The sequence below is a fragment of the Amblyraja radiata genome, chromosome 10 (genome assembly GCF_010909765.2).
Source record: "Amblyraja radiata isolate CabotCenter1 chromosome 10, sAmbRad1.1.pri, whole genome shotgun sequence".
Taxonomy (NCBI): domain Eukaryota; kingdom Metazoa; phylum Chordata; class Chondrichthyes; order Rajiformes; family Rajidae; genus Amblyraja; species Amblyraja radiata.
Window position 1 is genome coordinate 60,980,663 of NC_045965.1, and position 23,777 is coordinate 61,004,439.

Here is a 23,777-nt window from a genome sequence, read left to right on the forward strand (position 1 = left end):
CTAGTTATGTCGTACACACGAGAGACAATTTACAGAAGCCAATTAACCTACGAGAGGAAAATGAAGTGCTCACATTTTTGAAGAGAATATAAAAACTCAAATGTTTTTTTCAAATGGAAATAATATCAGATTATTTTTATCTTTTAATCTTTATGCACTTCCTCTGTAGCACACCAGGACAATTAATAAATCTGTTCTAATTCAATTGTGCTGACCGGATTGGTTGCCATAGGAAACCAAAGAGAATCACTATTGACAACACAGAGATACAGTTTCTGAGATGGTTGAAGCTTCCTGCGCATAGTTATTGGAAGAGAAAATGCTTCGGATGGCTCAGAACTATTAACCCACTATTCCTGATCTCATCAAAATTCTATTGCAGTGGACTCACATAAATAAACTGAATTCTAAAGTAGTAAAATAAATGAAATCTCTACTACAGGTACTATCGCAACGTTTAAGAAACATTTAGACAAGTACGTGGATAGGACAGGTTTAGAGGGACATGGGCCAAATGCAGGCCGGTGGGGCTAATGAAGATGGGAGATGTTGGTCGGTGTGGGCAAGTTGGGCTGAAGGGCCCGTTTCCACACTGTCTAACTCTACATTTGGTTAAATAGTATTAACACAAAGTTACTCAGAACAGAAACACTGGCTAAAACGGGTAATGGCTGAGCAAAATGAAAGGCAACAAAAATTAAAATGTTCCAAATGTAAAAGGAAGAAAAACTTTAGAATTAAAAACAAAAATTGTACAACTCGTGTGTTCTGTTTCTAGTGATTTATTGTCAAAGAAGTCTCTGCAGAGGGTAGTGAGGGGAGCAGAGAGGATCATTGGCGTCTCGCTACCCTCGGTACAAGAACTGTTCCAGAGCCGTTGCCTGAAAAAAGCACTGATCATAGCAAAGGACAGACTGCACCCACTCCACACACATCTAGATCTCCTGCCATCAGGAAAGAGACATCAAAGCCCGAACAACCAGACTGCTAAACAGCTTCCTTCCACAGGCTGTGAGACTGCTAAACAGCCACTCCACCTGATTCTGCTGCTTTTGCACTGACAATTTAATAACTGGCACTGAGTAATAACTCTGGCACTGGCTCAGGCCACTTAAATCAGCTGCCCTGGACGTTTTATGACTATTTTTTTTAACTTGTATTTTAATGTTGCTTTTTTTACCTGCACTTTTTTAAACTATTCGTACTGTTTTTATTAGGGACTGGATTGTTTTTGTTTATGCGTGAAATGTTTAAGTTTTTATGTGCGATGCTCCGGTATTCCCTGGGAAACGTCTTCTCATTTTGCATTGTACAATTGTTGCTTTGCATGATGACAATAAAAGGATGATAATGATAATTTTACATATAATTTTTTTTTTTAAAGGGCTTATTTGCTATTAGAGCAGAGATACACCAGACTGATTCCTGGAATGACAGGACTCTTATATGAGAAGAAATCAGGCAGGTTAGGCTTCTATTTATTAAGAGGTTAGAAATGTTGTTCTCATTGTTACATCCTCTAAGACTTTTGCGTTTTAGAGAAGATATGAGGATTGAGTTTCCCCAACTGTGGAGTCTGGAATTAACACCATTCTCTCAAAATCAAAGGCAGGCAGCTTAACACTGAAAAGAGGACAGATTTCTTCAGGCAAATCTTTGGAATTCTCTAAGGCTATGGAGATTGATAAACATTTGCATCAAAGGAAACTGAGTTAGGGGAAGAAAAATGATATTCGGGGAAGTCAACCATGGTCCTTGTTAATAGACACAAAATGCTGGAGTAACTCAGTGGGACAGGCAGCGTCTCTGGAGAAAATAAATGGGTGACGTTTTGGGTCGAGACCCTTCTTCAGGCTCTGCTAATAGTGGAACCAGCGTTGTAGGCCAAATGGTCGCCTTCTCCTATGTTATTGCAAAAAAAAATTTAAATATGGGGATTAACGTAAATGTGTACATGACAGTTTACATGGACAAAGTGGGCTGAAGGACAAATATCTGTGCTGCATGGCTATGAATGAATTGCTGTACCAACAATGTAATCGTTTTCCCAAAAAGGATTTCTTGTTCGCTACCTAGTTATGCTTCTAATAACCCTATCATACTAATGCACAATGAATGAATTTAATTTAGAGCTTTTGGATATAATTACCCCTTTGGGCAGAAGAAGAGTTAACAGCGGCATTTTCTCATATATCTTGTGATTGAGCAACTGGCAAAATTAAGAGACAGCTGCTGCAAAAATGAATGGCGCTATTGTTCAAAATGTGTCTGTGATCTAAAGATTTTTTGTGCTGAAAAGACATCTGGGTCAAATGGCTATTTAGGTATAAACTGTATAGGGTAGTGTATCCTCAATTACAATGACAGCTCTCTGTCTGCTAATGATTTTGAAAGAGCAGTAATATACAATACCATCACACAAAATTCATGTTAAAATATTGCACTATGTCATCCATGCTGCCCACATCATAAAACAATCGTTACTCACCAACAATCTAGTTCAAAATATAAATCCATTAATTTCCCCCCCTTCCCCCCCTGCAAAAGTCTATTTATAAAACCCACTCCCTTGTCTTGTGACCCCCCAATGAGCCAAGCACAATATTGTACATTTATGCTTCAGGTCAGTAGCTGTTTATAAGAACTAGAAAAGGTTATAAAGCAAACTAAGCAACATGCTGAGAGGGGAAAGGGTGGAAATAATAAAATATGTGAACACTGCCCAGTGTTCACATATTGGGTCCAAGTCCAGGAGCAGCTTCTTCCCTACAGCCATCAGCCTATTAAACAATGCAACACTATATCGAGGAATAGTACAGTAAGCCTAGGGACCCAAGAAAAATTTGGACAGGGCAAACTACATAAGTGGAGATCCTCTAGAGTGAAACTTTTCCAGTATCAAATGCATCAACTAAACTTCTGAACGGTCCTTCCATAAGCTCGGCTGCAGTCCCAATTTTCCAAACCACATCACTGCAGACATTAGACTTTGTTTTCTGGAACATTTATGCTACAATGCTAAGAACTATATTCTGCACTGTAACTTCCCCTTTGCTTTATCGTTTGTACTTGTATTTGGTTTGATTGGATTCTTGTATTATCTGATTTGATTGGATAACACACAAAGGTCTTTCACTGTAACTCGGTACATGTGACAATAACAAACCTACACCTTAATAGTTCAAAGGAATCTGAGCACAAGACAGTACATGGGCAATTAAAAGTTATCTGGATTCATTTTTGGATTCAATCCGTACATGAAAACAACTGGGACACAAAGTGCTGGAGTAACTCAGCAGGTTGGGCAGCATCTCTGGACAACATGAATAGGTGACTTTTCGGATCGGGACCCTTCTTCAGACATCATTCTGAAACGTCATCTCGCCATGTTCTCCAGAGATGCTATCTGACCCGCTGAGTTACTCCAACACTTTGTGTCCTTTTGTGTAGACGAGCACCTATGGTTCCTTGTTCCTACATGAAAATAACTAATACGTTCAGATTATTATAAACTAGAAGGATTGTACAAGTACAGTCTGCAAAGGTGGAGGGCCAAAGGTGGTTACAAGCCCTTTGATTCCTCAAAGATGAGGAAGTTAAATATTACTATACTAATCTTAGCGTGGATTATAAACAAGCAGGATTTGTGTGAGGATGAGACATGGGGGCGGGAGGGGGCCGCGTTTGATGATGGTTTATAAAGGTTATGATTAGGTCATTCTAAAGGGTTCAAAAAAATGTTTTTCCACAATAACAATCTAAGACGGGAAGAGATGGGCAATCTTTCTGATGGTTAAAACATGTGCTCAGAAACTCAGCTCATAAAGAAGCAGGATGCTTAGGCTGCAACTTGCCTAGATCAGCTTTCAGCAGTTGGCAGGGAAGAAAATGAAACTGATAACAAAGGTACAGAGAGATGCAACAGAGACGTGGATCGGACAAAATGCACTTGCCAGTATTTAGCTGAAGGAAAATATGGTTCATCCAAGACAGATGGACTAGCAGTCTAACAACAAAGGCAGTGGAGCAATCAAAACATATGGTGACGACGCAAAACTACACCTAACCTGTGCTGCAGAAGATAACATTATTTCCCCTGCCAACAGATAGATAAGAAAGTAATAACGGTAGCTAAGGACTGTTCAACTTCAAACGTTACTGTGGTGGGCGATTCAGGATACTATTGATACAGATATACTGCCCCAAAACTGGATACTTCAGATGGACCTAAATTATAGGGTTTCACATCACACACGAGACATGTCGAAGGACGTTGTTGAATGTAGTGATCAAGAGAGCTAAGATGGAATCACACAGCCATAACTACTAGGAGTCTAATTTATGATGTGTGTTTGGACTTCTGATGTGCTTGAACAGGCAGAAACAAACAGAGAAAGCAAAAAAAAAAAAAAAGGGTAAGCGTCGATACAGTTGAGGGTTGAGGGGTAGAAAGGGGGCCATGAAGATTTTAGATTAATGGTGATTCAGGAGGTCCCATTCTGGAGAATGCGCACCAATCTCCATTTACGGGGAAAGTGTGGAGAGAGTGTCCAGCTTTAAGTTTCTGGGCACTCATATTTCAGAAGACCTCACATGGTCCACAAACACCGCCGCGCTGGTCAAGAAGGCACAGCAACGACTGTTCTTCCTGAGGACATTAAAAAAGACTGGTCTGCCCCAACAGCTGCTGACAACGTTCTACCGCTGCACCACAGAGAGCATACTAACGTATGGCATCTCTGTGTGGTATCTCAGTTGCACGGAGGCGGAGAGGAGAGCTCTCCAGCGCGTCGTCAACAGAGCGCAGCGGATCATCGGGACAGAGCTACCAGCCTTGGAGGGCATCTACCACACGCGGTGCCTCAGGAAGGCCCTCAGCATCCATGAGGACTCATCACACCCCTGCCACGGTCTGTTTCAACTACTTCCCTCCGGCAGACGTTACAAGGCCTTCTACGCCCGAACCTCTAGACTCAGGAACAGTTTCATCCCAAGAGCTATAGCGACTCTGAACCGGCCCTAATGAGTGCCCCCCCCCACCCACCCCCTTTAGACAGTCTCCCTCAGATGGTCACGTCAATCAATTCAGCTTGTTTATTTATGTATTGTATTTATTTACCTTTCTTGTACATCAGTGGAGCTGCATACTAAATCTCGTTGCACTGACGTGCAATGACAATAAAAGATATATTATTATTATTATTATTATTATTATTATTATTATAGACAGTGCTTTCCAACATCAGCAGTTACTGAGTTTTGGAATAAATCAATTTAATGAGTCAATGAACAATGAACGCATATTTAAAAGAAACCAAAGCAAGGTTGAATGGGAACCAGGTGCAAACTGGGCAGTGGTCATTTTAGTTGAAAGGGAGTTAAGCAAGACTGGTCTCATGAACAAGACCCAGAGGATAAATGAGAGGGAGATGCTGTTTCATGGCCTCTGCAGGGGAAGCTAAACATTGCCAAGCAAAGTTGATCTGGATTCAGGAACATAAGGCAATTTCTCTAATAAGTTTATTTCTCTACCCAAGGTGGTTTTGGCATTTTAGGTGATGTCTAAGGACATTTCAACTGCTAGTGAAAGTTTTGTATCACTCACTTTCATTCTTACAAGGTGTAACTTTCTGCAAAGAACATAGAACAGTACAGCACAGAAACAAACCCTCCAGCCCACAGAGTCTGTGGCAAACATGATAACAAGATAAACTAATCGTATCTGCTGGCGAAAATATTTTGTTAGCAGATATGTGCACAGATCTACCCGTCCTTGGCAAAATGTTCATTTAAGAAAATAACATATTTCTTCACTTGATTTGTCCATATCCTGCAAAGAAGTGACATGCGATCACTAGATGATGCAACTGAAAGTCTCTCTTTGGTGGTGGTGGTGGGGTGAGGTTTACGTTTTGATTTCCACTGCCTAATGCCAAGGAAAATGCCTTTTAACAGGGTATCTATAATCAGCTCACGTATATTTGCATAACAGAGGTCCTATGACCGATCACTGCAGAACACCATTGGTCACAGACCTCCAGTCAGAACTACACTCCTCCACCACCATCCCAAGTTCTATGGCCAAGCTAATGTTGGACCCAATCTACTTATGCGCCTTAATCATCTGGATCAGTTTGCAATCAAACAATGAATTATGCTTCCTTTCTGATGTGTCATCCACAGGAGGCAACCACTTGCCTTTTTGATATTGTTTCATTGACAAAAACAATCAGAGATGGAGGTGTTCAGGGTAGGTGGAGCGTTGCTTAGCTTGACTAGTGAGTAGATAAACTAGGCCGAGTCATCACTGTAAACAAAACAGTGAAGCTAACAATAAGTTTAATGCACCAGAGACCCAGGTTCAATCCTGATCTCCTTGCAAGTTCTCCGTGACCACGTGGGTTTCCACCGGATGTGCCACTTTCCTCCCACGTCCCAAAGACATGTGGATTTCTAGGTTAATTGGCCTCTGAAATTTGTCCCTCGTGTGTAGGGAGTGGATGAGAAAGTTTGATAACATGGAACTAATGTGAAAGGGTGATAGATGGTCAGTGTGGGCATGATGGGCCGAAGGGCCTGTTTTCATGCTGTATTTCTGAACTAAAACCACCAAAACTCATTGCTGAACTGTCCAGCTATTCAAACATTAAGTCTAGGTTTTATTAAACTAAATATCAAATGGAATGTTATCAGAAATGTCTGCTCATTTTGTTCATTCAATCTCTATTGTAACTTAAACTCTAGGGGTGGAAATAACACATGTTTTACCAGTCCTTTTTGTAAGGGAATATTAAATGGTTTGTGAATGTACTTAACCCCATAATAAAACAATTCAGCAGATATAACACCAAACTGTTACAATAACAATTTCCTTTCACACAGCAAGAAGAAAATTTGCTAAGAATTTTTTTATTTGTGAAATCCAGCAGCCAACTGCTGTTCACAACAGACCACCAAGATCCTACACCTAAACCTAACGTAGGAATTCTAGCAAAGCCAAAAGGAGATCTACTGCTGTATTAATGCAGTCTTAGGTGTTTTTTGTTGGGTTCTCAGTGTCAGTATGGTTGCTTTGCTAACCTTGATGTTGTTATATCTTCTATATTACTAAAAGTCTGATCTTGACCGCTTTTGGCCCACTGTGCTGCGATTTCCGAGAGAACTCCGCCACCTACAGCCGTCATTTTTGACCACCTTGCTCAGAGCCCCCCTCCGCCTTCCGTGACTGGAGGATTTTTCCGATCGATGAAAAATCAGAGATATTAATGGGTTTTTTAAAATCACCATTCTGTCTGCTGCCCCCGCTGGCGGCAGGGGGGAGGGACTATAAAACCCGGAAGTGTAGTCCCTCACTCAGTCTCTGCCAGACCCAGGAAGCGAGAGGGTCACGGCTCTCTGAGCTGCGAATAACACGGAACCTTGGTTGTCAGGTGGCTGCTGCCCAATTGTTTGCCTCGCGTTTTTTAAAAGTTTGTGTGCACGAAATGAATTTTGGTTGGCGGTGGCTGCAGCCCAATTGTTTGCCTCGCCTTTTTAAAAAGTTTGTGTTCACAAAATGAATTTTGGTTGTCGGGTGGCTGCAGCCAAATTGTTTGCCTTGCCTTTTAAAAAGTTTGTGTTCACAAAATGAATTTTGGTTGTCGGGTGGCTGCAGCCAAATTGTTTGCCTTGGCTTGGCTTTTAAAATCGTTGCAACAGTTGGCTGCCAGGCCAAGAATCCATTCGGCCCACAATGTCTATACTAGCCCTTCTTAAACCAATACCTTCGGTCCGCAACACCCATACTAGCGCAACAGAAAGGCGGCGCCCCCCCCCCCCCCCCCCCCCCCCCCCCCACTGGCGAGCAATATTGGAATTGGTGGAGAGGTGGAATATTGCGTTGGTGACCAGCCCTCCCGTGTGATGCTGGGACCCAACGGGTCCCACTTAGTCTAGTTATTGTTTGTTTTTTTGGGTAGTGTGTATGTATATATACACACACACACATATACATGCGCGCGCACACACACTCACACATATATATATATATTAGTGCAATAATAATAATAATAATAATAATGTCTATTGTAGTTCAGAGCTTATTTGAAGTTGTAGTGTTTAATAACCTGATGGCTGTAGGGAAGAAGCTGTTCCTGAAATTGGACGTTACAGTTTTCAAGCTCCTGTAACTTCTTCCTGATGGCAGTGGTGAAATGGGTGTGTGGCCAGGATCATGTGGGTCTCTGATGATGCTGGCTACCTTTTTGAGGCAGTGTCTCCGATAATCCCTTTGAAAGTGGGGAGGTCAGAGCCGGTAATGGACTGGGCAGTGTTCACAACCTTTTGCAGTCTTTTCTGCTCCTGGACATTCAAGTTGCCGAACCAGGACACGATGCAACCAGTCAATATGCTTTCTACTGTACACCTGTAGAAGTTCAAGAGAATCCTCTCTGACATACCGAATCTCCGTAATCTTCTCAGGAAGTAGAGGCGTTGATGTGCTTTATTTATAATTGCATCAGTGTGCTGGGTCCAGGGAAGATCTTCGGAAATACGCACGCCCAAGAATTTGAAGTTTTTGACTCTCTCCACCTTCGACCCGTTGGTGTAAACTGGATTGTGCGTCCACATCCTTCCGCTTCCAAAGTCCACACTCAGTTCCTTGGTGTTACTGATGTTGAGAGCCAGGTTGTTGTGCTGGCACCATTTGGTCAAACTTCTATACTCTGACTCATCGCCATCTGTAATTCGTCCAACAACGGTGGCGTCATCGGCGAACTTGAAGATGGAGTTTGCACTATGTCCGGCTACACAGTCATGAGTATAGAGTGAGTAGAGCAGGGGGCTGAGCAAGCAGCCTTGAGGTGCTTCCGTACTGATTGTTAATGAGGAAGAAATATTTCTGCCAATTCGAACAGACTGTGGATGAGGAAGTCGAGGATCCAATTGCAGAGGGATGCGCAGAGACCCAGTTCCGTGAGCTTTGTAACCAGCTTGGAGGGGATGATGGTATTGAACGGTGAGTTGTAGTCTATAAACAATAGCCTGACACAAATGTTTTTATTGTCCAAGTGGGCAATGCGTAGTGGAAAGCCAGTGAGATCGCATCCTCCGTTGACCTGTTGTGACGGTAGGCAAACTATAGTGGGTCGAAGTTCTTGTTGAGGTATCAATGTGGAGTGGAGAGCCAGTGAGATCGCATCCTCTGTTGACCTGTTGTGACAGTAGGCAAACTGTGGTGGGTCGAGGTTCCTGTTGAGGTAGGATTTGATATCCACCATAACCAACCTCTCCAAGCACTTCATCACCACAGACGTTAGTGCCACTGGTCGATAGTTGTTGAGGCACGTTACCTTAGACTTCTTGGGCACCGGTATTATTGATGCCCTCTTAATAGGTATGTTGCAAAGCCTACCTGAAGCGTCGTTGAAGATCTGCTGCTGAGGGTGTGCGCGATTTTGGCGCCGTTTAGAGGGGGCGGGTTTAAAACGCGATTTTCTCTAAGCTGTTCCAATCGAAAATGTTCAGCCTAGTTAATTATTAACGAAAAATCGCTGGAAGACCCCGTCGCAAAAGCTATTATTAGGTTTAAAGGCCTTGAATAATAGTTATAGTAGTTTAAAAATCAATCTCTAAACCCGCGACCGCCAGCAACCGCAGGGTCTCATAAAGCAAATAGCAGAAGTTAGGTTGTATATTTTTACATTAAAAAGGGCTTCTAAAGATCCCTTTATACTAAGTTTAATATTGCGAGTAGCTCAATTTGGCCCCATTATATCGCGCAGTATTTTTCTCGGCATTTGGGGCACAAATCTACCGCAATGTGAACGTTCTAAACCAGCGCGTTCCACAGGGACCCACTGGAAAGCTGATTTAAATGGGCATTTATTTACAGCAATTAAACACTAAATTCCTTCCATTTGGCCTATAAATTAATGTAAATGAGATTTAAAAATCATGTTTTATTGTGAATTATTTGTGAATATTATTTGGACATTTAGGCTATTTAAAAATGTTAATCATTTATTAAGAAATGGATAGATGTTTAGATCTAGTAATTGAAGTCTGAAATTAGCTACAATTAGGTAACTAACTAATTATATGCTTTAATTTCAGGTCATCCAAGTAAGATTATTTTATATTTGTTTCAGAATGCTTCAATCTATGATAACTGAAAATTTCATTCAGTTCTCTTAATTTTTAAGAAAGTTATGGGCTTTTGACTGTTCACGATCACAGCTTTTTTGTTATGTCCATAGAAAATCAATAGGGAACAAGATGCTCATTTCCCAGTATGAAAATGGCCATAACTTTTTAAATACTTGAGATATGAAAGTGAATTAGGTGTCAAATTAAACTTATTTTTATGCTTTATCTGATGGGATAAATTACAGACTTGATTTTTAAAATCTCAAAATTTTGTAACATTGCTACTCTTAAAGCAGGTGGGAACCTCAGACCTCAGTAGTGAGAGGTTGACAACGTCTGCAAAAACCCCAGCCAGTTGGTCTGCAAAGGTTTTGAGAACTCGACCGGGTATACCATCAGGTCCACTCATTCATGGGATCATTTATGCCAACCTCCTCTGGACCCTCTCCAGAGCCAGTACATCGTTCCTCAGATATGATGCCCAAAATTGTACACAATACTCCAAAAGCGGCCTGACCAGCACCTTATAGAGCCTCAGCATTACATCCCTGCTTTTGTATTCTAGCCCTCTTGATATAAATGCAAGCATTACGTTTGCTTTACTTACTACCGATTCAACTTGCAAATTAACTTTTTGGGAATCCTGCACCAGCACTCCCAAGTTCCTTTACCTCCAATTTCTGGATTTTCTCCCCATTTAGAAAATACTCTACGCCTTTTTTCCTACTACCAAAATGCATGACTCCACACTTTGCTATATTCCATCCACCACTTCTCTGCCCACTCTCCCAACCTGTCCAAATCCTTCTGCAAAGTCCCGGCTTTCTCTACAGTACCCGCCCCTCCACGTTTTCCTTGAGTAAATAGCTCAAAATTAAATTCTTATAGTAAATGAGATGCCTGTGGAGGTGTAACAGGCAGCAGCTTGCCTTCACCAATCAGATGAGCCTTATTCAGAGCATCAGTACTGACACATCAGTACTGAACACAAGCCTCAAAGTTAGTTATCTTCTGCTGCTCAAAGATCTTTCCTACTGCTGGCTGCAATTGATACAAATTAAAATATTGCAGCTAAAAAGTACATGGAATTAGAAAAAGTCTACGTCTTTATCTTTTACGGTGTAAATCACATACAAAGAAATTACACATGGTTTAACATTACACTGCCTATTTCCGCTCATCAGTAAATTGGAGTAGACATTCCAATGTGCCATTAACCTTGGTGCATCTGACTTTCTCACCCATTTCATGTGTTATTCACCCATGTAATGGCAGCATTTAACATGCACAATGCTCATTTTTCACCTATCACCCACCATCGCCAAGATAATCACACTGTGCAACTTGGGAAATTGCAAATTGGACAGGATACATACTCAAGGGTCATGATTGGCTGTAAAGTGCTGTTGTTTTCAATGTTGCTGGGCACATTTGTAATATCATTGCTAAAGTCTCACAGTGCCAAATGCAGACTCTCTAAATCATGTGTCACACATAAGGTTATGAGGGTGCAGAAGAGGTTCACCAGGATGCTGCCTGGATTACAGGGTATTAACTGTGAAGAGAGGTTGAACAAAGTTGAGAGACACAAAGTGCTGGAGTAACTCAACAGATCAGACTGGATCTCTGGAGAAAAAGGATGGGTAACTTTTGGGTCGAAACCCTTCTTCAGACAGAAAGTAGAGGGGGGGGGGGGGTTGAATTGTTTTCTCTGGAGCGTCTGAAGCTGCAGGGAGATCCAATCGAAATTTGTAACATTGTGAGGAGCATAGACGGTAGAGAATCAGAATATTTTACTCAGGGTGGAAATGTCAAAGACTCAAGGGCATAGCTTTAAGGTGAGAGAGGTAAGGCAAGATTTTGGTTATGTGCAACACCTTCCAGGAACCGATCAATTTCCGTTTTAAAAGTTCCCAATGTCCTGGCCTCCGCAAGAGCCGTTGGGAATGAATTCGACTGGCTAAAGAAATTCCTCCTCTTTGCCATTCTGATGGTACATTCTTTTATTGAGGCAATGTCCTCAGACTTTCCCACTACTGGAAACATCCTTCCCATTCCACTCTATCTAGGCCTTTCATATAACTTGTGGTATATTCAATGTGGCTGCTGTGATAAAAATAAATTTGACAATCACACAGTAATGCAGCAATCAGAATGAAACCCGACATTAAATCTTTTTTTAAAATGGCAAACGTCCCAATTTTGTGATTTTTTTGCGTGTTCAGGGATCCCAATTTGGTCATAGGCATTAAACACCCACCGATTTACTCCAGCACTTTGTGTCTAAATAGAGCATCTATTTAGCTCCCCAAATTATGGGTGAAATCATGATGCATAATCCTCAAAATTGAATAGAGAATCAGGGAAGTATTCCTTGTAATTAAAATGAATGAAATATCGTTTTTCTCCCTCTTTTGCAGGGAGAGGTCTGTGTAGTTCTCCCTGTGACCGCGTGGGTTTCATACGGGTGCTCCAGTTTCCTCCCACATCCCAACGAGGTGCAGGTTTGTAGGTTAATTGGTCTCTGTAAATTGCCCCCATTGCATAGGGCGTGGAAGCAGAAGTGGAATAGCCTAGAACTAGTTTGAACTGGTGATCAACAGATTCAGTGCAAAGGACGCGTTTCCTCCTGTTTGTAGATCCTTTACTGAGCTAGCTAATTGCCAGGAATCTCTTCAAAGCCGTATGGTGCCAGTACAGTGGATTAGAGTTTTATACCCCCAGTAAAAAGGAAGAGAGGAAATCCCTGGGCTAAGTAGTGTTAAAGCATTTGACAAAACTCCCCAAGCTAGTGTTAAACCATTTGACAAAACGCCCCAGTCTCCATGCGTTGTCACTGGGCAGGGTTCAACTTTATTACACCACAAGAAAATCTTTCACACCCTATTCAGGATATCCACGAGCAGAACATATGATGTATAGTCATCGTTGTAAATCAATAATGGACTATGGGAGAGGGGAAACGACTCAATGCCCGATGCAATAACAATTCAAGTGGTTTCTGCAGTAGAGTTTGTGTCAACGTTACAGTTAAAGGTTAAATGGACATTATAAAATGAAACAGTTGGGAAGGAGGAAGCCAAGTTGTGTACGGTGTTGAAGATGGGGAGGGTGACAGATAACACTGGGTAAGCAGATGGACGATTGTGGCTTTCTGCTTTTGGTTACCAACTCGGTTACAAGATCGCCCCAGAAAGGAGCGTTTGACGGCCGCCTCTACTGCTGGAGTTTAGAGGGGGGGGGGGGGGGGGATAAAGTGAATGTGGAGCGGATGTTTCCACTAGTGGGAGAGTCTAACTAGAGGAGCACAGCCTAAGAATTAAGGACGTTCCTTTAGGAAGGAGATGAGGAGGAATTTCTTTAGTCAGTGGGTGGTGAATCTGTGGAATTCATTGTCACAGACGGCTGTGGAGGCCAAGTCAGTGGATATTTTTTAAGGCAGAGATAGATAGATTCTTGATTAGTACGGGTGCCAGGGGTTATGGGGAGAAGGTAGGATAATGAATGGGGTGAGGAGGGAGAGATAGGTCAGCCATGAAGGAGACGATGGGCCGAATGGCCGAATTCTGCTCCTATCACCTGTGAACTTTGTGACCCCCCGGGCCCGGGCCTCCTCCCTGCCCGCGGGCCGCTCACTGACAGCTCGCAGGCGGCCTCGGGCCTCGCCCTGCCCCCGACACCCCCAGCGTCGGCCTCTCCACCCCGGCCCGGCCCGGCCCTCCCTTCCTCCCACGGCCCGCTGCTACCTGAACGGCGCGGCTGAGGAAAGTGCCGGCGTCCGCCGCCAACTTCTTCACGTTGAAGTCCATGGCGACCCGAACGTCGCCGTTGCCGCCGCCGCCGGGAAGATCTAGGAGCGGGGAACCGCCGCTGCTGCTGCTGCCAAGAGGAGGAAGGGACGGAGGGAGTGACGGCCGGGAGGAGCAGAGGGCCAGGGCCCGTCACCAACGTCGACGCCGCCGGGAGGAGCAGAGCGACCGGTCGCTGCAGCAGCCCCGCCCCCTCTGAAGGAGCAGCCAATCAGCGGTCCCGCCCTGGTGTGTACTCACTCCATCCGCCAATCGGCGTGCAGTCTCACAGTTTCGACCAATCGGCGTGCAGGTCCGGACGCCTGCTCCACCAATCAAAATTGCGGTTCCCCTCCCTCAACCAATCAGCGAACAGGGTCTCATTCCATCAATCAATCAACTCTCAGGGCTGGAGCCATCTCAACCAACCAGCATGCAGGTCCTGATGGTCTGTTCCACCAATCAGCGTGTAGAGATGGCCACCCTCTGAACCAATCATCGTGCAGGCCTGGACGCATTCTTCACCTATCCGTGTGCAGTTTCACAGCTTCAACCAATCAATGCTCAGAACCGTATGCCCTCTCAACCAATCAAAGAGCAGTCCAGCTCCCTCAACCAATCAATGCTCAGAGCTGGGGTACACAAAATTGCTGGAGGAACTCAGCGGGTGCAGCAGCATCTATGGAGCGAAGGAAATAGGCGACGTTTCGGGCCGAAACCCTTCTTCAGACTGATAGGGGGTGGGGAAAGAAAGAAGGACAAAGGGAGGAGGAGGAGGAGCCCGGGGGCGGGCGGATGGGAGGAGACAGCTAGAGGGGGAAGGGGAGGGGGGGAGGGGGGGGGGCAGCACGGGCTAGCCAAATTGGGAGAATTCAATGTTGATGCCAAGGGGACGCAAGGACCCCAGACGGAATATGAGGTGCTGTTCCTCCAATTTCCGCTGTTGCTCACTCTGGCAATGGAGGAGACCCAGGACAGAGAGGTCGGATTGGGAATGGGAGGGGGAGTTGAAGTGCTGAGCCACCGGGAGGTCAGGTAGGTTATTGCGGACTGAGCGGAGGTGTTCGGCGAAACGGTCGCCCAACCTACGCTTGGTCTCACCGATGTAAATCAGCTGACATCTAGAGCAGCGGATGCAGTAGATGAGGTTGGAGGAGATACAGGTGAACCTTTGCCGCACCTGGAACGACTGCTTGGGACCTTGAATGGAGTCGAGGGGGGAGGTGAAGGGACAGGTGTTGCATTTCCTGCGGTTGCAACGGAAAGTGCCCGGGGAGGGGGTGGTGCGGGAGGGAAGTGAAGAATTGACGAGGGAGTTGCGGAGGGAGCGGTCTTTGCGGAAGGCAGACATGGGGGGAGATGGGAAGATGTGGCGAGTGGTGGGGTCACGTTGGAGGTGGCGGAAATGGCGGAGGATTATGTGTTGTATTTGCCGGCTGGTGGGGTGAAAGGTGAGGACCAGAGGGACTCTGCCCTTGTTGCGTGTGCGGGGATGGGGAGAGAGAGCAGTGTTACGGGGTATGGATGAGACCCTGGTGTGAGCCTCATCTATGGTGGCGGAGGGGAATCCCCATTCCCTGAAGAACGAGGACATTTCCGATGCCCTGGTATGAAATGTCTCATCCTGGGAACAGATGCGGCGTAGGCGGAGGAATTGGGAGTAGGGGATGGAGTCTTTGCAGGGGGCAGGGTGGGAAGACGTGTAGTCCAGATAACCATGTGAGTCAGTGGGTTTATAATGTATGTCGGTCAGGAGTCTGTCCCCTGCGATGGAGATGGTGAGGTCAAGGAATGGTAGGGAAGTGTCTGAAATCGTCCAGGTGTATTGGAGTGCCGGATGGAAGTTGGTGGTGAAGTGGATGAAGTCAGTCAGTTGTGTGGGTGCAGGAGGTGGCACCAAAGCAGTCGTCAATGTAGCGGAGGTAGAGGTCGGGGATAGGGCCCTGGTACGCATTGAACAAGGATTGTTCAACGTACCCGACAAAGAGGCAGGCGTAGCTGGGGCCCATGCGTGTGCCCATAGCTACGCCTTGTGTTTGGAGGAAATGGGAGGAGTCAAATGGACGCCTCGCCCACCAATCGACGTGCAGTCTCATAGCTTAACCCAATCAACGCGCAGATCTGGATGCCTTCTCAGCCAATCAAAAGTGCGGTCTGGATCCCTCAGCCAATCGACGAGCAGGTCTGGATGCCTTCTCAACCAATCAACGTTCCCAAAATTGCTCACACTACTTCAAATGTGGCCTGACCTGCGCCTTAGAGCATCAGCATTATATCCCTGTTTTTGTATTCTTGCCCTCAAAATAAATGCCAGCATTGCGTTTGCCTTCTTTATTACCGATTTGACTTGTAGTAACTCTGTGGGACAGGCAGCATCTCTGGAGAGAAGGAATGGGTGACATTTTGGGTCGAGACCCTTCTTCCATATGTCAGGGTTGCTGCAGAGTGAGTGGAGGGCTGTACGTTCAGAGGGTGTGAGGTTGGAGGAAGTAAGGGGAGTGGAAAAGTTGAGACGGTCGATGTCACGTCGGCAGTCTTCTTCTTTCGTGTGCCGTGCACAGCCTAAAGTTGTTGGACAACTTGTTCTATTTGATCTTCCGTTTGTGCACGTCGAGTTGATTGCATTAGTCGAAATAGGGCGGACCACGTGAAGGTTGCAATCTTCCACCCCACGTCGGCAGTTAGAAATGCAGAGGTCTTGAGAGGGTAGAAGGCCGTTCTGGAGAGTCCAAGAGGAGGGGGACTGGTGGAGACGGGAGAAGGGGTCATCACTGGGTGGTGAGGACTTCTTCCCATAGAAAAAGACACGGAGGCGTAGGCGACGGAAGAAAAGCTCTACGTTGTGGCGGACCCGGAACTCATTGAGGTGGGGGCGGAGGGTGAAGGTCAGAAAGGGGGAGGTCAGGGGGGTTGGTGAAGACATGACAAGGGTGGGGGTTGGGGTCAGAGGAGGGCCGGGGAGTGGACAAAGGCCGAGACGAGATCTGGTGGGGGGGATGGTGGGTGTTCAGAGAGGAGGGGGGGGGGGGGGGGGGGGGGCGTGAGGACTGTTGTATGACAGTCCCGCCATCCCGGGGATTAACCTCATGAACCTGCGCTGCATTGCCTCAATAGCAAGGATGTCCTTCCTCAAATTAGGAGACAAAAAATGCACACAAATACTCCAGATGTGGTCTCACCAGGGCCCTGTATTTGTGTGCATTTTATGTCTCCTAATTTGAGGAAGGACATCCTTGCTATTGAGGCAATGCAGCGCAGGTTCATGAGGTTAATCCCCAGGATGGCGGGACTTGTCATATGAGGAAAGATTGGAAAGACTGGGCATGTATTCACTGGAATTTAGAAGGATGAGAAGGGATCTTATAGAAACGTATAAAATTATACAAGGACTGGACAAGCTAGATGCAGGAAAAATGTTCCCAATGATGGGGGAGTCCAGAACCAGGGGCCACGGTCTAATAATAAAGGGAGGAAAAAACCGTTGTAAATGTAAATTGAATGTAAAAGAGAGTTAGATAGAGCTCCAGGGGCTAGCGGAATCAAGGGATATCAAGGGATCAAGGGCAAAATTAGAGCACATAGTATTGGGGGTAGAGCGCTGACATGGATAGAAAATTGGTTGGCAGACAGGAAACAAAGGGTAGGAATTAACGGGTCCCTTTCAGAATGGCAGTCAGTGACTAGTGGGGTACCGCAAGGCTCGGTGCTGGGACCGCAGCTATTTACAATATACATTAATGATTTGGATGAAGGGATTAAAAGTAACATTAGCAAATTTGCAGATGACACAAAGCTGGGTAGCAGTGTGAACTGTGAGGAGGATGCTATGAGGATGCAGGGTGGCTTGGACAGGTTGGGTGAGTGGGCAGATGTATGGCAGATGAAGTTTAATGTGGATAAATGATGGCAACAAAAAGGAAGGAAGATTATCACCTAAATAGTGTCAAGTTGGGAAAAGGGGAAGGGTGAGACCACAACTGAAGTATTGTGTACAGTTTTGGTCTCCAAACTTGAGGAAGGACATTCTTGCTATTGAGGGCGTGCAGCGCAGGATCATGAGGTTAATTCCCGGGATGGCGGGACTGTCATATGTTGTTAGATTGGAGCGGCTGGGCTTGTATACTCTGGAATTTAGAAGGATGAGAGGGGATCTTATCGAAACATATATGATTATTAAGGGGTTGGACATGCTAGAGGCAGGAAACATGCTCCCAATGTTGGGGGAGTCCAGAACCAGGGGCCATAGTTTAGGAATAAGTGGTAAGCCATTTAGAACGGAGATGAGGAAGAACTTTTTCACACAGAGAGTTGTGAGTCTGTGGAATTCTCTGCCTCAGAGGGCCGTGGAGGCTGGTTCTCTGGTTTTCAAGAGAGATTTAGAGAGATTTAGGGATAACGGAGTTAATGGATATGGAGAGAAGGCAGGAACGGGGTACTGATTGTGGATGATCAGCCATGATCACATTGAAATGCGGTGCTGGCTCGAAGGGCCAAATGGCCTACTCATGCATCTATTGTCTATTGTCTATTGATATGGGGAGAAGACAGGCACGGGCTACTGATTGTGGATGATCAGCCATGATCACAATGAATGGCGGTGCTGGCTCGAAGGGCCAAATGGCCTCCTCCTGCATCTATTTTCTATGTTTCTATGAAACTGAACTGAACTGAATATTTACAGGAGCATCAGAGAATTGTTTCAGGCAAGCTTTGCCCATGAATTGAATGGTTTGTGGGATTTGACTTTCCATCTGTCGACTTGAACGTTTTACGTGAGAAACAGGATGTTCACTAAAGCTTTCCAACCATTTCCTGTGGCAGAGGCTGAGTGAGGGAGCTGGAGCCTTGGGCTCACTTTAGTTCCTGTCACCCTTAAGGTTATTTTCCGGCCCTTTGTTTTCTCCTTGGAGGCAGGAACGGCAATTAAAGCGACGAGGCTCTGAAATCAATCTTCCCTTTGTTTGGGTAGAGGAACTCCTTATGGTGAATTGACTACACATGGGTTCGTAGATATGAGCTGTGGCATCTGCCAACAGTTAATATAATGCCCCTTTCACTCGGTTAGAAAAGGAAATAGTCTCACTGAACCCAGCCGTTCGCTAAAATCAACGTAGAGAAGAGGAAACGACTTCTTGCAGCTCACACCTCTGGTCAGCCATAGTCGTGAGAGTGATGATGTACGCAAATAACTGACTTAGTAACTTCATGGAAATGTCTGCTAACACAGCAAAGATAGAACATGTGATTTCTGTTGTTGCAAATCTACAGAATGTTGAACCAGTTGGTTAATGGGGAAAAAAGGGGTATTGATGCTTCTTCTTGCATATGGCATGCACAGCCAAAAGTTGGGGGTCAACTTGCTCTATTTGATCTTGTTTGTGCACTTCGGGTTGATTGCATTAGTCGAAACGGGGTGGACTACGTGAAGGTTGTAATCTCCCACCCCGGTATGAATGCTAAGATCCATAGAAACAACCAACGAGTTAGGCTGCAATTTAGTTTAGTTTATTCTAGTTTAGTTAGTTTAGATTAGAGATACAGCACGGAAACAGGCCCCTCGTCCCACCGAGTCCGCACAGCCCAGCGATCCCCGCACATTAACACTATCCTACACAAGGGACCATTTCTTTTTACATTTATACCAAGCCAATTAACCTACAAACCTGTACGTCCCTGGAGTGTGGGAGGAAACCAAAGTTCGCGGAGAAAAAGCACGCAGGTCACAGGGAGAACGTACAAACTCCTTACAGACAGCACCCGTAGCCAGATTGAAACCGGGTCTCTGGCGCTGTAAGTGCTGTAAGGCAGCGACTCTACTGCTGCGTTACTTTGCTGCCCTGTTTAGTTTAGTTTAGTCTGGTTATGGTAGCAATGTTACAAAATTTTGAGATTTAAAAAATCAAGTCTGCAATTTACCTCATCAGATAAAGCATAAAAAGAAGTTTAATTTGACAACTAATTCACTTTCATATCTTCAGTATTAAAAAAGTTATGGCCATTTTCATACTCGGAAATTAGCATCTTGTTCCCTATTGCTTTTCCATTGACTTAACACAAAAGCTGTGATCAAGGACAGTCAAATGCCCATAACTTTCTTAAAAATTAAGAGAACTGAAAGAAATTTTCAGTTATTATAGATTGAAGCATTCTGAAACAAATATTAAACAATCTTACTTGGATGACCTGAAATTAAAGCATATAATTAGTTAGTTACCCAATTGTAGCTAATTACAAAATTCAATTACTAGATCTAAACCTCTATCCATTTCTTTGAAAAGATTTACATTTTTTAATAGCCTAAGTGTTTAAAGAACATTCACACAAGAATTCACAATATAACATGATTTTTAAATCTCATTGTCATGAATTTATAGGTCAAATGGAAGGAATTTAGTGTTTAATTGCTGTAAATTAATGGGCATATAAATCATCTTGCGAGTGGGTTTTTCTGGAACGCGATCATTTGGAACGTTGCAGTTGCAGTGAATTTGAACCCCATGTCGGCAGGAAAAATACTGCCGGTTTGGATGGGCTCCAAGTCACCTTCTCGCAACTTAAAATTTTGATTAAAGGCATCTTAAGAAGTACTTTTTATTGTAAAAATAAACAGCCTACCTTGCCTTGTCCCCTACTCGAGATCCGTCCCGTTGTCGGCGTCCACGGCTTTAGAAGATGATTTTTAATTTACTCTAACAATTAAATTATCCAACTTAGTTTAAAAATAAGTGCAGAGAACGGCAGTCGGAGCGATTTTTCTTGAGCAACTAAGGCTGACCAACATCGATTTAAACAGCCTGGAGAATGTGGCATTTAAAACCCGCCCCCCTCTCAAAGGCGCCAAAGTCGCGCACACGGGCAGTGACAGAACTGCAGCGCCGCTGAAGGTAAGTTTTGCAACATACCTAGTTATGGTAGGATGGTTCAGTTGCCCGATAACAGCTGGGAAGAAACTGTTCCTGAATCTGGAGGTGTGCGTTTTCACACTTCTGTACCTCTTGCCTGCGAGGAGAGGACAGAAGAGGGAGTGACCGGGGTTGAGACTCATCCCTGATGGAGAAGGGGACACAACTCTTAGAAAGAGCTTGAAAGAAATAGTGAGAGATGGCGGACACAAAATGCTGGAGTAACTCAACGGGTCAGGCATCATCTCTGGAGAAAAGAAATGAGAGATGGCATTGGTGAAGATAGAATTGTTATATATAATACTCACTGAGATTTTACAACAAAGTCTATTTGGCAATATGGTTCAGCAATTTGCTTTAAATCGTATACATGAAAGCTCGGATAATCTCTACGGTTTGTTGTCTGGCTCGTCTGATGCTGATTCCTTCATTCTCTTCCACAAACTGGGGCCACATTTCACACACTCAGTCTCGGGTTACCATGCTCCACTTTGTTTTGCGTTGGAAGAACTGCAGATGCTGGTTTACATGGAAGATAGACACAAAATGCTGGAGTAACTCAGCAGGACGGGCAGCATCCCTGGATAGAAGGAATGGGTGACGCTTAAGGGTCGAGACCCTTCTTCAGGCTGAACATTAGGGGAGAGGGAGACACAGAGACAGGGATGGGTAAGGTTCGACAACGAGACATCAAAGGGGACAAAGAACAAGAACAATGTAGAATAGATCATTGATACCACCTTCTCAATGTAATAAAATGGAGCAGCGGTAGAGCAGCTACTTCACAGCGCCAGAGACTGGTTTTGGTCCTGACTAGGGGTGCTGTCCATACAGAGTTTGTACATTCTCCCTCTGAGTGTATGGGTTTTCTTCAGGTGCTCCGGTTTCCTCCCACACTCCAAATACATGCAGGTTTGTAGGTCAATTGGATTCTGCCAATTGTTCTGAGTCTGAAGGATGCAAAAGTGGAATAAAACTAATATATGGATGATCCACAGTCAGCATGGCCTCGGTGAGCCTGTTTCCACGCTGTATCTCAAAACTAAACGTAACTGGATTTGTTTGAAAAAGGGGCCGCAGAAAGTCTTGTTTTAACACGGAATTTGTGGGCGGCACAGTGGCGCAGCGGTAGAATTGCTGCCTTACAGCGTCAGAGACCCGGGTTCGATCCTGACTATGGGTGTGTCTGTACGAAGTTTGGACGTTCTCCCCGTGACCTGCGTGGGTTTTCTCCGAGATCTTCGGTTTCCTCCCACACTCCAAAGACGTGCAGGTTTGTAGGTTAATTGGCTTTGGTAAAATTGTAAATTGGCCGTAGTGCATGTAGGATAGTGTTAATGTGTGGGGATCACTGGTCGGCGCGGACTTGGTGGCCCGAGGGGCCTGTTTCAGCGCCGTATCTCTATCTAAACTAAACTAAAAACGAAACTTTCCAATGAAGGGTAAGAATGTATGGCACTGTGCTTTGAGAACTTAAAAGGAAAGAGAGATAAAGGTTCAGTGGAATGTTGACGATAGTTTTGTGCTGGTCAGTCAAAAGAACTCTAAGGACATTCTGAAAAAGGCATTAGCACTTGCGTGCTGCAAAACGGAAACCTATGCAATAGATCTATGTCCTGATGTCAACAGAAGATCAATTGAGATGTTTGCTGCTCCATGGGGTCATGGACGGATAATTGAGTAATGTGCAAAGTGTTGTGCAAAAGAAAGATGAATGAGGAAATTAGAACCTTTGAACACTGGGGCCTCTTCAGATCAATGTGCCTGCATTGTCTGGAAATTCGAGTCATGGAATCATAGAGCACAGAAGCAGGGCCATTCGGCCCAACTTGTCCATGCCGATCAAGATGTCCCAACTAAGCTAGTCCCATTTGCCTCTAAACCTTTCCTATCCATGTACCTGTCCAGATGCCTTTTTAAATGTTGTTATTGTACCTACATCAACCACTTCTTCTGGCAACGATAGACACAAAGTATTGGAGTAACTCAACAGGTTATCTTGTGTCTATTTTTGGTATAAACCCAGCATCTGCAGTGCTTTTTCTACTGCTTCTAGTAGCTCATTCCAAAAATTGCCCCTCAGGTTCCAAGTAAATCTTTCTCATCTCACCTTAAACTTATGCCCCCTCGTTCTCGATTCCCTTATCCCAGGGAAAAAGACTCTGTGTGTTCACCCTATCTATCCCCCTCGTGAGGCATCTCTTAAAGATCATTCCTCAGCCTCCGTACACCTTGCATTAAAGTCCTAACCTGCCAATCTCTTCTTACAACTCAGGCCCTCGAGGCGTGGCAGCATCCTTGTAAATCCTCTCCGCACACTTTCCAGCTTTTCCAATCCGACCTTTCCTCTGGCAGGATGACCAAAGGTGAACGCAATACTCCAACCTCACCAACGTCCCGTATAACCGTAACATAACATCCCAAATTCTATACTCAGTTCCCTGACTGATGAAGGCCAGCACAACAAAAGCATCCTTCACTGCTCTATCTACCTGTGAAGCCACTTTCAGGGATTTATGTACTTTTACTCCTAGATCCATCTGCTCTCCAACACTCTCCAGGGCCCGACTGCTCACTGTGAAGGCCCTGCCCTGGTTTGACTTCTCAAAATGCAATGCCACACACATATCCGAATTAAACTGCATCAGCCATTCCTCAGCCCACTTGCCCAGCTGATCAAGATCCTACTGTAATTCTTCATAACCTTCTTCATTGTCTACAATACCATCTATTAGTTTTTTCAGTTTTAGTTTTAGAGATACAGCGTGGAAACAGGCCCTTCGGCCCACCGGGTCTGCGATCCCTGCACATTAACACTATCGTACACCAACTAGGGACAATTTCTTTTTACATTTACCAAGCCAATTAACCTACAAACCTGTACATCTTTGGAGTGTGGGAGGAAACCGAAGATCTCGGAGAAAACCCACGCAGGTCACGGGGAGAACGTACAAACTCC

The 23,777-nt window shown here is 44.7% G+C and overlaps 1 protein-coding gene across 9 annotated transcripts in view; it reads right to left on the reverse strand.

Moving 5' to 3' along the window:
- sh3glb1 (SH3 domain containing GRB2 like, endophilin B1) overlaps positions 1-14,137 on the reverse strand; it is a 45,194-nt gene extending 31,057 nt beyond the window's left edge. For 3 of the 9 annotated variants that reach the window (XM_033029016.1, XM_033029015.1, XM_033029014.1), the window contains exon 1: positions 13,875-14,112. In XM_033029016.1, the coding sequence (XP_032884907.1) occupies positions 13,875-13,937 (63 nt within the window). In that variant the 5' untranslated portion in view covers positions 13,938-14,112. Of the gene's footprint in view, positions 1-13,874 lie in introns of all 9 variants that reach the window. The other 6 variants (XM_033029019.1, XM_033029017.1, XM_033029018.1 and 3 more) reach the window with 5 other exon arrangements.
- Between the last annotated feature and the right edge of the window lie 9,640 nt (positions 14,138-23,777).